Consider the following 15,505-nt stretch of genomic DNA (forward strand, 5'->3'; position numbering starts at 1 on the left):
ATAAAGTATTAAACACTTTTCTCTAATAAAGGGGCTAATAATCGGATTTGGAAATTAATAATCGACAATCAAAGATCAATAATCAGATAGTTTATCAAATCGGATATCTGTTAAAGTTTTGAATTCGAATTCAGATACCTTTCCATAATCGCATGCCCCCCCCCCCGGATTTTTAAAATTTTTATATAAATTCCCTTGATTCCCTTGTTTTTTCTATTTTTTTCTCTTCCTATATGTGAAATGTCGCTATTTGCCCCCCCCCAATATTGAGAACAATTTTTAAAAGTAGAATAATGGGCACATTGGTTAACTTATTTATCGTTTTTCAACCTTTCCATAATCGCATGCCCCCCCGGATTTTTAAAATTTTTATATAAATTCCCTTGATTCCCTTGTTTTTTCTATTTTTTTCTCTTCCTATTGTGAAATGTCGCTATTTCCCCCCCCCCCCCGGATTTTTAAAATTTTTATATAAATTCCCTTGATTCCCTTGTTTTTTCTATTTTTTTCTCTTCCTATATGTGAAATGTCGCTATTTGCCCCCCCATATTGAGAACAATTTTTAAAGGTAGAATAATGGGCACATTGGTTAACTTATTTATTGTTTTTCATTTTTCATTTTTTTATTCTTTTTATTTGATTTTATATTTTATGTTTCTTTATTTCTTCTGCAATTTTTTTGAATTGTAAATAAAATATCTATAGTTAGTAGGTAATAATTGCCATTGGTTTGCATCTCTTACCTAAAAAAAATTTGATTTACATTTCTTACCAAAGAAAATATTGGCTTGCATCTAATTTTTTAAGGTTGAAGTCATGTGTATATATTTTTTCTATATTGTTGCTTTAATTTTACCTATATTTTGTTTGAAAAAAAATATCATTATCAATAATTTATTTTTTTTCTTTCAAATATGTGTGGGTCCCACAAAATATATGTGGGTCTATTCTTTAATATATTAAAATAATTTAGAGGTGGGACCTTAAATGAATCTTATAAGGGCCCACATAATATGTGTGACAAAAAAGCATTAGTGCTTCCCTAAGGGGAATGTTATCTGGCTTTCGTTCTTTGGCCCCCCAATATTTCATCCTAGGTCTGTCCTTATTGGTGTATCCGAGTTGAATCCGATTCGTTTACAAGTCTAGCTAGACGGGACTGAAAATCTGTGAAAGAAAACTCATTGTTACATCAGATTAGAACACTAGTAAAATTTAGGATTCAACTAACATTCAATCACGGACTGAAATCATAAGAAACAATTTTGTAACTGATTAAACGTGAACCACATGTTTCATATTCACTTTATTCCCATCTCCTTTTTTCTTTTTTGGGTAGTACTCACTACTCAAGTAAATTTATTTCCAACTACAACAAACCCATTTATTTCATTTTTTAGCCAAAAATGTATTAAATATGGAGTCTGACCATGTTTCACCATAGTGTACTAATAATAATAATAATAATAATAATAATAATAATAATAATAATAAGCAGAATCATATTATAAGTATATAAATACTAACCATAATAATAATAATAATCAGATTTATGTCTTTATCAAATAAAAAAACAAGAGAAATTTTCAACCAATAAAAGTATTAAAATAAAATAATAAGTACAATAATAATCTGAGTCATATCAATCATTATAATAATCCGAGTCATATAGGAGTCCGGATCGTCTCTCCCCGCCAGCTATTGAACATGTATTACAGGGGACCCAGAGGGTTGGGGGTCATAAGATTTTTTTTAATATTTTATTATTTCTTTCTTGTAGGTCCCACCTAAAGTCACTTTAGGGTTAGTTTTTCGATAAATTGTTGTTTTTAAATTTTCAGTATTATCTCCATACGTCAAATAATAACCGCCGCCCAGGCCCAGCGCATACCACGGTCCCACCTCACCCACCCTGCCGGAGATCGCTCCCCACGGCCCACAACAAGAAAATCAAAACAAAATCACCACCAGTGGCCCCCACCTTCAAATGAGAGAAAAAAACAATGTGAATCAGAATCCTATCAACATCACAAAAAGATAAACGTGGTGTAGTATAATGGGGACAGCTGGGATATTTTGCCCTCCCAACCCAAGAATGGCAACGTTTTCATCTTACTTCAAAGTTCAAAGAAAGAATGCCAACTTGCCCATTTGGATTAACATAACACCTGTTCGATTCATATTCATCCAACTGATCTCTTTCAGAAACCACACAACAAAACTGACAAAATAGTCAACGTGGCATGTGAATTGCATAGATAAATGATTATCTTATTTTTGCGGCTATGACATAAGAAAAAGAAATGATTAACCATCATAGAATCGAAGCTTCTCAAAATCCCAAATAATGCCATAAAGTTATTAAGGGGAGATATTCTCTTCTGTCTTTTTTTATGTAATTTTCACTTGGACCAATGAGATTTAAATTTTAAAAACTGTTGACATTTTATATTTATATTTTCCAGAATACCTTTTCATCTATTGGTTTTTAATCACATAATAGTGACTTTAAAAAAAAAAAAAAAAAAAATTTAAAATTTTTTTTTATTTTTAATATATATAAAAATTTTGTTGTAATTTTTTAATAATTAAGGGGGGGGGGTTTTTTTTTTTTGGGGGGGGGGGAGGGGAGGGGGGTTTTTGTTGGGGGGGGTGGTGTGTGGGTGGGGGGGCCCGGGGGGGGGGGTGGTTTTTCACACCCGAAAATATTCTTTTTATCCTTCGGTGATATTCAAACAGAGAATATGATTGATGATAATGTGGATAAAACATCCACAGAAATGACTTGAGCCATTCACACATTCCTCATATGCAAATATTCCTGCACTTTATTTACATTAAATAAACCTGCATCTCTGCAATTACAATTTCTATTACAATTTCAGTGACCTTCCAGATACAATTCTCAAATTTTGAGAGCTGGAAATGGACACAGGGCAAGAGAAAGACAAGGGGCACCTTACAGGGAGGAAGGCTGGTTTGAGGTAGAAAAGAGAAAAACTACAAAAACATGCAGAGAACTATAGGGAAGCAGGAAATTCATAATTCAGCAATTCTAATCCCTGGATGGTACAGAAACTTGATTGAATCGATGAGCATGAAACTGGTCAGATTTTTATCCTCAACAGGCCCTTCGATAACAGGGTAGGAATTTGAGGGCGCAACCATCCTGGTTTCCCCTGTATATTGTGAATCCAATTGCCATCACCTGCTGCAAAGAGGATGAATATGGCCTTCAATAGACACCACAGACCTTTAGAGAGCACAATTTAACGGTATCACCCAAGTGATCATACATGGACCTCTCAAGTTCCCACAAACTCCTTGGTAGTCTTGATTCTCTTGAACATGCAAATTTCTAATTCTCAGTCCTCAACCTCCGTATTAAAAACAAAACTTGGAAATACTGTGGTTATGTCCCTGAACAAGAAAAATTAAAACTGTGAAATATCAACTCTTAAGCAAGCAAATGCTAAAAAATTCTGAGGTCGTATGGCTGTATTTACATAAAAAAAAAAACCATAAACCAGTGCCCTTTAAGGAGTACAATACTTCATAAAACAACTCTTCAAAATATACGATAGCTTCGCAAAATCTATATCACATCTATCAAAGAGTAATTCTTTGGAAGTAACTTACTTCAAATAAGGAAGAGTCATGTTCTTCAAAAGGTTGGGGTATCGAGTGGCAAAAGTTTTCCATTCTTCTTTGCTGATTCTCCCATCCTTGTCAGCATCTGCATCTGCAAAAGTCTGGCTCAAAGGATGAAGTAAGGAATGGTCCTCCAGAATATTATGCAGAAAACAAATATTTAATTTTCGCTCCATCAGAAATCAAGTAAACTGTTCAAATCCATGCCTTGTCAATAATTCCATCTACAAGTTCATCTGACAGTTCCATTTCAGACTCTGATAGGATAGCAATTACCATCTGCTTAACCTGCAAAGGATCAATGGTTTAGTGATACTTTTACACACAAACACATGAAAATATATATATAGACCAGCAATATCAAACGAATATAGAACAAACAAGAAAAAAAAAAACTTCCTAGATAGAGATGGAATTTCAAAATTACAAGACAACTTTCGTTGGGTTAAGTCATCCAATATCTCATCACAAAGTCATTGATGGTCGTGACTTCAGTAATTTTTTTCATGGAATTGTTTCAGAAATACAGTGAAATATTTTTCCCTTGCTGAAGAACTCAAATCGCCAGAAGTTTAGTTAGAACCAGAAGTAAAAAAATAGTACAAAAAATTACATAAAACCCAAAAAAAGAAAAAAAAAATAGAAATCAACTTCCCTTTTCCACAATGAAAAAAATATTAAAAAAGTACTGCATTAAGAAAATTTCTAATGCTAACATCTTTATTTGGACGGGAACTAAAAAGAAAATGGTCCTATGTAAAGAATCTTTGTCAGACCGACGTATTCTGTTTTAATGAGTATGTGACCAACTTCCACATAAGTCAGTAGGCAGCTGCACTGGTATATACAGGTAGGAGGAGTCTTTGTGTTCAAAGTATCAAGATGTCCTCTTGGCTGTGGTGGTTGCAATATCTTTCCACATCCATCAAAATCCTCTGCTCTTCTTTGCACAGGAAAGAGGTGAAATAGAGCACAAACTGAGGGCGACCAGTTCTGTATGTGCCTATACATGTCAACCCAGTGACACATCTCATACGAGAATAAATGGCTTCCAAGGGAAGATGAAATTATAAAACAATGTTTTATGAACAATGCTTTAATAATGATACATTCGGTAACATGGTATGCAGAAAAATAAGATAAGGTGGGGATGCTCATCTACGTCCTAGATAATTCAAGATTTTGCACATAAATCATATGCGCTACAATCCATCTGCGTGACCAATATTATGATATACATCTTCCTCACACATTAATTATGGGCTGAAATATATGAAACCAACATAAAGCATAGAAGTTGGGAGACTCACTTCTTCCCGTTCGATATACCCTGTTTGCCTCAGATCATACAGCCTGAATGCAACTGCAGGAAATTAAATGAATAGAAGTCAAGATCATGCATTGCAGTTATATAAGCAACTACAACATGTTTTCCAGAGTCCTTACAATTAATTTTTTCTTGCAATGGAGTATTCGGATGGAAGACGCTGAGTGCAAGGACGAACTCATCAAATTCAATAACACCATTTCGCTTTGCATCAAAAAGATCAAAAACCTACCACAGAAAATAAAAATCATACAAGTAATTAGTACACAACATAAAACGGAAAAAAGAAATGCCTGCAAGGCAATGTTTTGGGGACAATGTTAATAGAAGATCACACAACATTAAAAGAAAAAACTTAATTTGCAAGGAATATCACATAGATGTAGAAGACTAGTACTTAATCAGGAAAAAGATGAATCTGAATGTAAAATATACAGCAACAGTCAAAATACCACACAACCCTTGTGATTAAGTTTAATTTCGCTAATATTTTTTTACCAACTGAAATGAAAATAAGCAGTTGAAATACAGCCAGAAACAACTAACACTTCGATTGGCATCTTTAATAATGGACCTAGGGACTTTACCAAGGTTTCAAAAATTGGCTGACCCAAATCCTGGTTTCACTCGACTCTGTAAGAGATTTTTTGACTATCTCTGACTAATTCCAGCTGATTCAAGTCTAAATTGGATCTGGAATCAACGAAAAAGGACCCAATGCTCAACTCCAAGTTTTTAAAACCCTGGCCTCAATGCAAGCACAACTGGGTAGGATGTTCTTCTCAGGGCCCTGAAAATAGAATGAGACCCCACAGCTGAAGAGTATTATCTATAGGTACAAAATTTCTTGAGTCTTCCGTTGCTATGCAACATGCTACATACATAATTTGTGGGTTACTAGAAACACTTTATTATCTGGCATACTCTACCAGATTGTATGTATTGTCTTATTGATGATGTTGGCAACCACAATTAATAGATGAACCTTTGCCTTGAGGCACAAAGAAAAAAAGGTCCAGCTATGAATCCTCCTGTTAGATTACCAGTCTTATGAAGGTAGGGAAAGGAAGGAATTTCAATAGGATGAACATCTAACCATGGTATCAGGGTTTGAGAATTAGTACCAGATTGGATAATTCATACCAGTATCAGCCTCATTCTGGTCAATCCTGTCTTTGTATAATGCACTATGGACTAAGGGTAGAATGTCAAAAACCCTCAAAAAAAAAAAAAAAAAAAAAAAAATCAGGGGCAATATCGACCAATTCCAGCCATGAATGGTATAGATCCCAACCCAGTTCATGTTGGAACTGTTTATCTCCATCAGTTCAACCATCTCCAGAAAAATTACCCTCCCTCTTTTCCAAAAGTCATTTAGCCATTCAGTAGTAGATTTAAGAAGTACACGCTAGGTAACTTGCAGGATGATCTTACCCTATCCAGAAAAAGATTCTCACCAGCTGGCGTTCTGAATAATGCAAGTTGGAGCTCTTCCTGATATGAAAAACAAGTCATTAATCCATTAATTATCTGAGCAATATCCATAAGAAATCAAAGTGAAAAATGAGTGGTTCTGAGTTAAGCCAGTTAATTCTAATCAAGAGATGAATTGTGTCAGTAACTGATCAATCAGAAAAATAAAAAACTTCTAAAATTATTTCAGTGTAATTGGTAATTCAAATTCCTGACAGTTACATGTGTTCTTGGTGCATGTACTAAATTGATTTAAAAGTTGGGTATAACACTTATTGATAAGTTGTGAAACTAGTTTCTACTGAAGGTCATAATTCAGTAAGGACAAATGGATTCAGATTCCAAGTAACCAAAGAAAGAACTCCGGCACCCACTTATGCATTTTCCAGATCATTTCATTCCAAAAGATTTACTCTCTCTCTCTCTCTCTCTCTCTCTTTGGGATGACAAAAACTATCGGAATAAGCCATACCAGACACCATGGATTTAGGTAATGAAATGGACAGCCTTAGCCAGTGATGAACAAATTGATATACTTTTCAGCTACTAGCGCATCCTCAATGACAAAGTCATCACTTGGAAGCCAGTATTTGACAATCTCTCACTGAGCCACACAAGAATGTGGTGACACAATAAGAATAAGCCAGGCCTTGTTAAATGCAGAAATTTAAAGTAGCCTTCTGCTGAGTTAGGAGCCCAAAATCTATTTGACTTGTAATCCAGACTCAGCCCAAGCATGGACAACTGCCTTGTTAAAGACACACTTGATCACTGTCCTCTGGAACTTAAGAGGAAAGCAGTCAGTTGTCAAAGAGAAATCACATGATCTTACATTCATGCAACCCTTCCACAAGCACAGTGGTGCAGGTTGATAAAAAAATTCCAATCTTGTGGAATTTTCCTTAAGATTGACATAGACCAATCATGCATGGAACACAACAATTGCAACAAAGCATTAGGCACCAATAACTCAAGGATGACCTCTCTCTAAGGCACCAGCATGAACTACCAAGCAACCTCGGCCAAAAGAACCACTATGGGTATACATAGCTGCCTCGGCTTGAAACATTCTTCTCACAAAAGACCGAAGAAAGAAGGAAGGGTCCCTCTTGTCAGAAAGTGAGATATATGAAGATTTTCATAGAAACCATTCTCCTTTTATAAACTTGGTGAGAAATCACCCATGTTAGTGGAGCCTCTGATTCCACAGTACATTTATATACACCACAGAGTATGGTTTAATTGCTTTCATGGAGTGCCAGAATGAGGAAGCATCATTCGGTGGATTCAAAAAGCAAGGTAGCATCATCACCAAAACGATCCTTCATTGTTTTTTCTCCACTAAGCTCTTTTTTTCATTCTTTTGGTATATCTCCAGCTGCTTTACTGTTTCAAATGAAATAGTTTATCATCATTTATAAGTTCCCACTTCCTCTCTTCCCTTTTTCCAAAAAAAAAAGGCCATACAGGTTTTCATAGATCGTTTGAGAACCAGATCCCCAATGGGAATCCAAGGATGAGATCATCATGTGGTAGTCCGTGAACCTGTGGGAACGATCGGAACCTGTATAACCAAGAAAAAGAATTTTCTCCGCAGAATTCGCAAGGAAAGGGATTTTCCTGAAATTCGCCTAGTCAACAAGCTCAATTAAGTACGAACAAGGATTTGAAGGATCCTAATGCATTTCAACGACAAAGAAAACCAACCCCCCCCCAAAAAAAAAAAAAAAAAAGAACAGGAAAAAAAACTAAAAATTCCGCCAAGATTCAAAGAAATAAATATTCTTCCGTAAAGTATCAGAAAATATGGTACCTTGTGTATCAAGCCATCGTCAACGATGGAGCTACTCAGCTTCTTGAACAGCTCGTGCAGTGCTTCCACTTCGTTAATCGAAACTTCAAAAGCGAAACCCAAACCAGAGAGAGTTTGATAAATGACAGGAGCAAAATTATACCAAAGTAAATGAAAATGAACTAAAGAAAAATAAACAAAGGAAGGAGGAGAAACCCACATGGAGTAACATTAGCAAGTTGAGTAATGTCAAGAAATCTGAAAATATGCTTTTTAGGAGGCCGGCGTAACTCGAAGCAACCACTCACGGTGAAAATAATAGCTTCGATTAAGGCGATAAATGGTATCACCACCACACACAAACGCTCACCTATCGTCAGAAAACTCGATTCCTGCTTTCCATTCCACCATTATTTTAAAAACAAAAAAAAATACAAATAGAGATCCAAGAAAAAAGAATGAGAAACAACAAACATCAAACACTAGATCTGAATTTTGAAGGAATCAATCAATTAATTACCAGGTCGCTGGTGTTCCTGTCAGATCCCATTCCAAATTGTGAACTTTTGAAACAATTAACCCATTTTTGCATCTAGGGTTTAAATTTATACGTTAGAAGAAACGTGCAAGGTTCTGAAACCTGAACAAAGAAGGCAACGTGAAGTAGCGCGTTGATTCTTGCTCGGAAAGCTGTAACCTCTTCGACTGCTTCAAAATTAACAGCTTTCCTTGTTCAGTAACTGGAAAATCGAGATTTTAAACAGTAAAGTATAAACAATTATGTGTTCGGAAAAGCAGACACTTTCACAATCAATCGTTTTGAATATTTCGTGTAGCGTTCCTTGTTTGTGGCTAAGTAAGGCTCATCTCTGATTTTTGCCTTTTTTGTTTTTTACATCACAAGAAAAGAATGGGTTTGAATCCGAAATCAAGATCCATATCGGTATCGCCAACCGGAACAGGGACAACTAGGTAATTGCACCATTGCTAATTGATAAATGATAAATGATAAGTGATAACCAACTAACTTAGCATAACTCATTAACTCATCAACCGCCTTATCAATGATTACATTTATCCTTTTATTAATGAGGTAACTTTTTGTTTACCAAAAAAAAAATGATGTTACATCTTTTTTAACTTTTTCTTTTGGTAGAATATAAATGAAATTAATAAATGGATACACAACTAGAACCTGCCCATGGGCCTCCTGCCGCCCTGAATCTGAATCGAGTCAATAAATTCAAACCATAAGTTAGGGGTAGGCCTTGTCAGGATTGAGGCCTTGGTCGACCCCACTCAACCCTAATTTTCACCCACCAACTTTTTTGGTCTTTTGAGAAGAGGTAGCTTTTATTACTAGAATGGGAAAAGAAAAAAAAGGAGTTACAACTTGTCAAGAACTTCATACAAAAATAAACTTTCACACGGCGTCCTTCTGAAGTAACTCAGTCAAGGCCATTGAAAGGGACTCGACATTAAAGACCATTTCATGAATGAAACTCGTTGTGGTTACAACGTTCATCCATGGCACCTGGAATTTACCGATCACCATTGTGGTTGCCTAGAGAGAATTTGAGAATATTTGAACACAAGATAACCCAATGTTTGAACAAGTTGCAAACCCCATCAAATGACTTGTAGCTCTGTGAGAAGGATACATACCAAACCTTGTTTTGTTTGCATCGTCAAGCCCAAACACCGATGTCGTTTTTGATAGAATTGTCATAGTGCGCTGATGCCATACTAGCAATGGTGTCTTCCATGATATATGTCTAGCAACCTGAATCTTGAACTCAACTTGGATTCTGCAACATTGAAAAAGTTACGATTGATGTCATTATTTGAACATTTGCTTCCCAGTTGGAGAACATCCCCCTTGTGTCGCATAAGACCTGTTTGAAGATGCTAATGGCTGGAGAGGGCTCTCCCGAGAACACCCTTGCATTCCATTCCAACCAGAGTCGACATAATAGGCAAGTAGGCTGAATTTTCTAACCTTGTGGGTGGGTTACGATTAATAAATTCAAACCCTAAGTTAGGGTAGGTCATGTTAGGATTGATGTCATTATTTGAACATTTTCTTTCCAGTTGGAGAACCCCCCCCCCCCCCCCTTGTGTCACATAAGACCTGTTTGAAGACGCCAATGGCTGGAGAGGCCCCTCCCGATAACACCCTTGCATTCCACTCCAACCAGAACCGATATAACAGGCAAATAGGCTGAATTTATTTCTAACCTTGTGGGTAGGTTAGGGTTAATAAATGCATACCCTAAGTTAGGTCATGTTAGGATTGAGGCCTTGGTTGACCCTAGTCAACCCTAATTTTAACACCAACTTTTTTTGTCTTTTGAGGAAAGGTAGCTTTTATTAATAGACTGGGGGAAAAAAGAAGTTGGTACAACTTATCTAGAACTACATATGAAAGTAAACTTTCCACATGGCAACTTTCCGAAGTAACTCAGTTAGGCCAATGAGAGGGACACCACATTAAAGACCATTTCACGAACGAAACTCGCTACAAGTTACAGGCCTTCTTCAACTACTCTAGCAGCGTTCATCCATGGCAACTGAAATTTACTGATCACCATTGTGGCTGCCCAAAGAGAATTTGAGCACATTTGAACACAAGATGACCCAATGCTCGAGCAAGTTGCAAACCCCATTGAATGGCTTGTAGCTCTATGAGGAGGATATTGTCCTCCATTGCACCGGCCATTGCAAACCCTGCTTTGTTTGCATCGTCACACCCAAGCATCGATTTTGTTTTTGATAGAACCATCATAGTGCACTGAAAGCCACATTGGCACTGGTCTCTCCCATGATATAAGTCTAGCAACCTGAATCTTGAACTTAACTTGGATTTTGCAGTGGTGAAAGAAGTTCTAGTTGATGTCATTATCAGAACCTCTAATTCCTAGCTGAAGAACCTCCCCCATGTGTCACATAAGACCTATTTGAAGACACCAATGGCTAGAAAGGCCTCTCCCAAGAACACCCTTGCATTCTGCTCCAACTAGAGCCGATACAACATGAGGCTAAATTTTCTAATGTTTACCATTAATGAGTGCCCTTGGAATATGTCAAATACCCATTGTATCTCTTCATGTAATCTTCAATGAATATCAAAAGCCATGGTTCATGGGACCTTAGTCCAAAAGATTGGGTGTATGGGCAATCATAAAATAGGTGGTTGTAAGTCTCCTCTTCATGGTTACAAAAGCTTTATCAAACATCGATGGTATCATCCCATTGAGCCATCCTAAACTTTGTTGGTAGCCTGTGAAGCGTCGCCAAACGAGCAATGAAAGAGAACTTGGGTTGAGCATATGGAAACCAGTCACCAAACAAAGTTCATCTAGGGTTTCAATGCAAAGTGTTGTTGAGTTAGGTCTATGTGTACTTGTAGAATAATATCAAGAACTCGAGAGGCACCTTACAACAGTGCAATCTTGCTAGGATGGTGTGTTTGAAGTGGTGGTGCCTGTGGTACCCAGTGTTGGATGGACGCCATATGGATTCCATTAATCTCAGCCGCACAAAAGAACATGTGCAGATTATACCAACTTAAGATAAACCTCTAACTCCTTCTCCACCCCCTCAGCTTGGAACCTTATTCGCCAGTCCTTCGCCCTAGTTGCTTGGCACCCATTGATTTGATTTAGAGGCGGCCACATCTGTCAACATACCTTCATTGCTTGGAGAGATTTTAACCTCTACCTTCCCACTGAATCCTTTCTTATCCATCGGCATCTTAATGTTAACTTGTACTGCATACAATGTCGGAACGGTTCTGAAGATGTAGACTGCCTCTTCTTTTTCTGCCCCTTCTCTCACTTCTTGTGGGTGAAAACCATTGTCACCATATGCCCCCGATCCATATGCCCCTTTGGTTTCCCTAGGGACTGGGCTTGGTTCTTGAGGCACTACTTTGGTAAGACTATTTGTGATGTAGCAGGAAAATTGGTGTTCAACATATTGGTTTCACAATTTTAGTGGGACCGGAATCTCAGAAGATGGACATCCAAATTCTGATCTATTGATTTGATTAGGACAACCATTTGCTTTGATATTTCTTTTTGACTTCAGTCTCTCCTACTTCCCCCTGTTATGGATACCCCAAGGAACATGACTATTGTTGTCCTTGGTTTCAACTCTTCCTTTTTGTTGGCTAGTAGGCTATAATACCCCCTCCTTTATCTCACTCCCCTTCTTCGTTTCCTTGTATGTTCTTTTCCCCCTTTGGGTCTTTGGTTAATGATTATTTCATTCATCCACAAAAGAAGTGAAATAAACTGGTTTTTCCTTGATCCGAACTGAATCATTCCTTTGTGTGGCTAAGATTTAATGGAGTCCACTTGGCGTCCATCCAATGTTGAGCACCACATGTACCACCACGTCAGACAAACCAGCCTAGCAAAATCCACGACGATGTTAGAGACTATCTTGTGCACTTAAGTATTATTGATCTCCTTCAACCAATTTTCTGTCTCAGGGTCAAAATTTATACTATGTCGTTCTTCATCCTCCCATCTCAGTATTGCCATTTTTTCATGCTTAGTATGCCCTAGCCTAAGGCTAAGAGAAACTAAAAGCAAACCATCCTTTAACCAAGGGTTATACCATATATGAATTCCATTACCATCATGCACCAAGTATCTAATACACTGGCTTGCCAAGGCCTAGTATGCAATTCAACACAAAAGGTTTGAGAGCATTGCAATAGTTCATCTGTGGACCAAATCGAATCAACTCCAAGCCATTGACATGTGATGTAATTGACGCAACATGTGTTTTTCTAGGCTGCAATGTGCCAAATATGCCTTGTCAATGCACCATTGTTTCACTCTTCCAATTTTTGCACACGAAGGTCCTCTTCACAAGTTGGTTGACATATTGAATGCCAAGAAACTCTGTATCTACTGTTTGTGTTGCCTTTCATAAGAACTTTATCATCATGCTCTCCAAATGGTTAAAAACAAGATTTGAAGTATTCCATGATATGATACGATATTAGAGAATACATGTCCATGTTAGATACAACTTATACAATACATATCAATACATCTCTTCTTTTTTTTAAGGGCACATATTGGATCGCCTAGAATGTATTGGCCAATATGATATAGTACTCAATACAAGATGATATGTCTCAAATAATCGCCTAACTAATAGGATACTCAATACCGATAGTTTAAACCTTGTTGAAGAATCCCCTTAGGGATCTTTACTATATTAAGCTAGTTAGTATGTCACCATTCCCATCGTAATTGATTTGATTAAAGTGAGTCTCTTGCCATATGAAAGTTCTTAATAAGTTGGAGGTATCATTACTATTGAGAACCTTGGAGGAGATGGATTCCCCTAGATACTTGATCAGGAAAACCCCGTGTGAGAAGCCCAGGGTCTGATCAAAGAACAATTTTTTCTTGGGTGAAGTTTGTAGATAATATATGTGATTCTAGTTATTGAGAGTCCAATTTGATTGACTAGAAAATTCATAAAATAAACAGTCCAAGGAAGTGCCATTCTTCCTAGAGGTTGTCTAAAAAGTTGATGGAGGATATTTTTGGCCCTACACAATGTGGTTGGTAATCAAAATCATCATTCTCCACCATAGTAGAGAATGAATCTATAAAACCTGGAGCACAACATTAAATAGCATAGGAGGCTTAGGGAATCCTTGGCGTAACCTTTTCTTGGCATAAAGAGAGGAGATCCATTGACTTGTTGATTCCATACTACGCACTAAGGGGAGAAAAAAATAGTGTGTTTAGCCCAATGAGCAAAAGTAGAACTTTTTACCTCATCAGACAAGTTGTGAACCCAAGGTGTGAAATCCCCCAGATTTCTATCCCTTTAACCCGTGGTTTTAAGACCGAGAACCTGGGCCTTGATTCGGTGACAATTGTGGACTATTCAATTCGAGCCCGAAGGATTGGAAATTGAACCAATGTTGGTAGATGACCCTTATAATGACTCAAAAACTCTCCTAGAGTTTAAGTGAAAAGAGAAGATTAGTCTCGATAGTGTAAAAAGGGTAATTTTGGAATATCTGTAGATCAGTGATGGAGAATTTGATTGACGCAAATAATGTACCAAATCGAAGATCGTCGAAAGACCTTTCCAACGAGCCAAAGATCATCAAAATCGGAGTTCGTTTGGGGGTCCAACCACGAGCCAAAAGTTTGAGCCGTTTGGGTGAACCAACCCCCATCCCATTTTTTGTTTAGGGGCAAAATTGGAAATTCGAATTTTTAAACCCTATTTATGTTTTATCTCATCCGTAAACGCATTTTCGGATGCTAGAAAGAGGCGGAGGCTTTGGAGAAAAGGAGAAACGAAAGAAAGGAGCGATTTCCATTCTTCCGAAGGTGTCTGTGATCCGAATCTTCGCAAAATCATTACGAAAGGTTAGTTTTTTTTAATGCTTCTCTTACTCACAATTTTTTGAGTATTTTCTCTCCTTTCCTTTTAAGGAATCTTGAAAGGGAAGGTTGTTAGGTATCTTGGATGATTTCCTTTATTATTTTAATGTCTCTTAATAGTTTGTGGAAGTAATATCTTTTCTCTTCTATTGAGGGATCGGATCTATGAAAGGGAATAATGATAGGTACCCTAGATGCTTATCTTTTCTTATATTAAGGTTCCCCTTGAGTTTGGGAGTAATGGTTTATCCCCTTGCAAAAGATTTTAGAATTTTGATTCTCTAGGTCACCCACAGGTGATTTATGAGAGTCAAATTTGGGGCTTTTTGAGATGGGTCAAATTTAATAAAATTGAAGGTACCCATAGGATCCTTTTGTTTCCAATTAGATTTTCCCAAAGTTTTGCTTCATTATAAACTTCGAGTTGGTGGCAAATTAGTGACCATTCACTAGTGAGGTTGAGAACTACCCTTTTTAACCTAGTTTTCAGATTTTGGTTTTTGTGGGAAGATTTTAAGATCTCATTTGAAACCCAAATTGGCTCTAATTTGTGATAATTATTTCTTTTGCATGAATATGTTAATATATCTTTAGTCACTAATTTGTGAGAAGGAATTATTGATCATTGGAGGAAGAATAAAGTAAAAGGTGAGGAATATACTTAACTTTATATTACATGTGTAATGATGTCAGTTACTTTTCATTATTGATATCTTGTATTGCTTTAGTATTATCTTGTGGTTATTTTATGTCTTTTGTTAAATATGAATTGCTATGATTTATGTTTATTATTGCTTCTGACGTTGCTCCTTGCTTTGAAATCTATTATTGTTG

At 36.8% G+C, this 15,505-nt stretch overlaps 1 protein-coding gene across 2 annotated transcripts; it reads right to left on the reverse strand.

The window, feature by feature from the left end:
• Positions 1–2,786: 2,786 nt before the first annotated feature.
• On the reverse strand, positions 2,787–9,119 carry LOC149011591 (calcineurin B-like protein 10). 2 transcript variants are annotated; one of them, XM_089161457.1, is made up of 9 exons: positions 8,764–9,119; positions 8,464–8,635; positions 8,265–8,347; positions 6,413–6,472; positions 5,098–5,206; positions 4,962–5,014; positions 3,859–3,939; positions 3,640–3,742; positions 2,787–3,420 (listed from the first exon to the last, which is right to left on the reverse strand). In XM_089161457.1, exons 1-8 carry the CDS (start codon positions 8,833–8,835, stop codon positions 3,665–3,667), a joined length of 708 nt encoding a protein of 235 aa, XP_089017583.1. In that variant the 5' UTR covers positions 8,836–9,119; the 3' UTR covers positions 2,787–3,420; positions 3,640–3,664. The 2 variants fall into 2 exon arrangements, with proteins under 2 accessions (XP_089017583.1, XP_089017582.1); XM_089161456.1 differs by having other exon boundaries at positions 2,789–3,420; positions 3,640–3,752; positions 8,764–9,116.
• Between the last annotated feature and the right edge of the window lie 6,386 nt (positions 9,120–15,505).

This window comes from Hakea prostrata, chromosome 7, assembly GCF_041222555.1.
Source record: "Hakea prostrata isolate BN-2017 chromosome 7, UWA_Hpros_2, whole genome shotgun sequence".
Classification (NCBI taxonomy): Eukaryota; Viridiplantae; Streptophyta; class Magnoliopsida; order Proteales; family Proteaceae; genus Hakea; species Hakea prostrata.

Coding starts and splice junctions, on each gene's coding strand:
- LOC149011591 (XM_089161456.1), bottom strand. CDS start 8,835: ATGCAAAAATGGGTTAATTGTTTCAAAAGTTCACAATTTGGAATGGGA. Junction 8,348..8,463: donor ACTTGCTAATGTTACTCCAT/GTGGGTTTCTCC, acceptor TCGCTTTTGAAG/TTTCGATTAACGAAGTGGAA. Junction 3,753..3,858: donor TAGATGGAATTATTGACAAG/GCATGGATTTGA, acceptor CCTTTGAGCCAG/ACTTTTGCAGATGCAGATGC.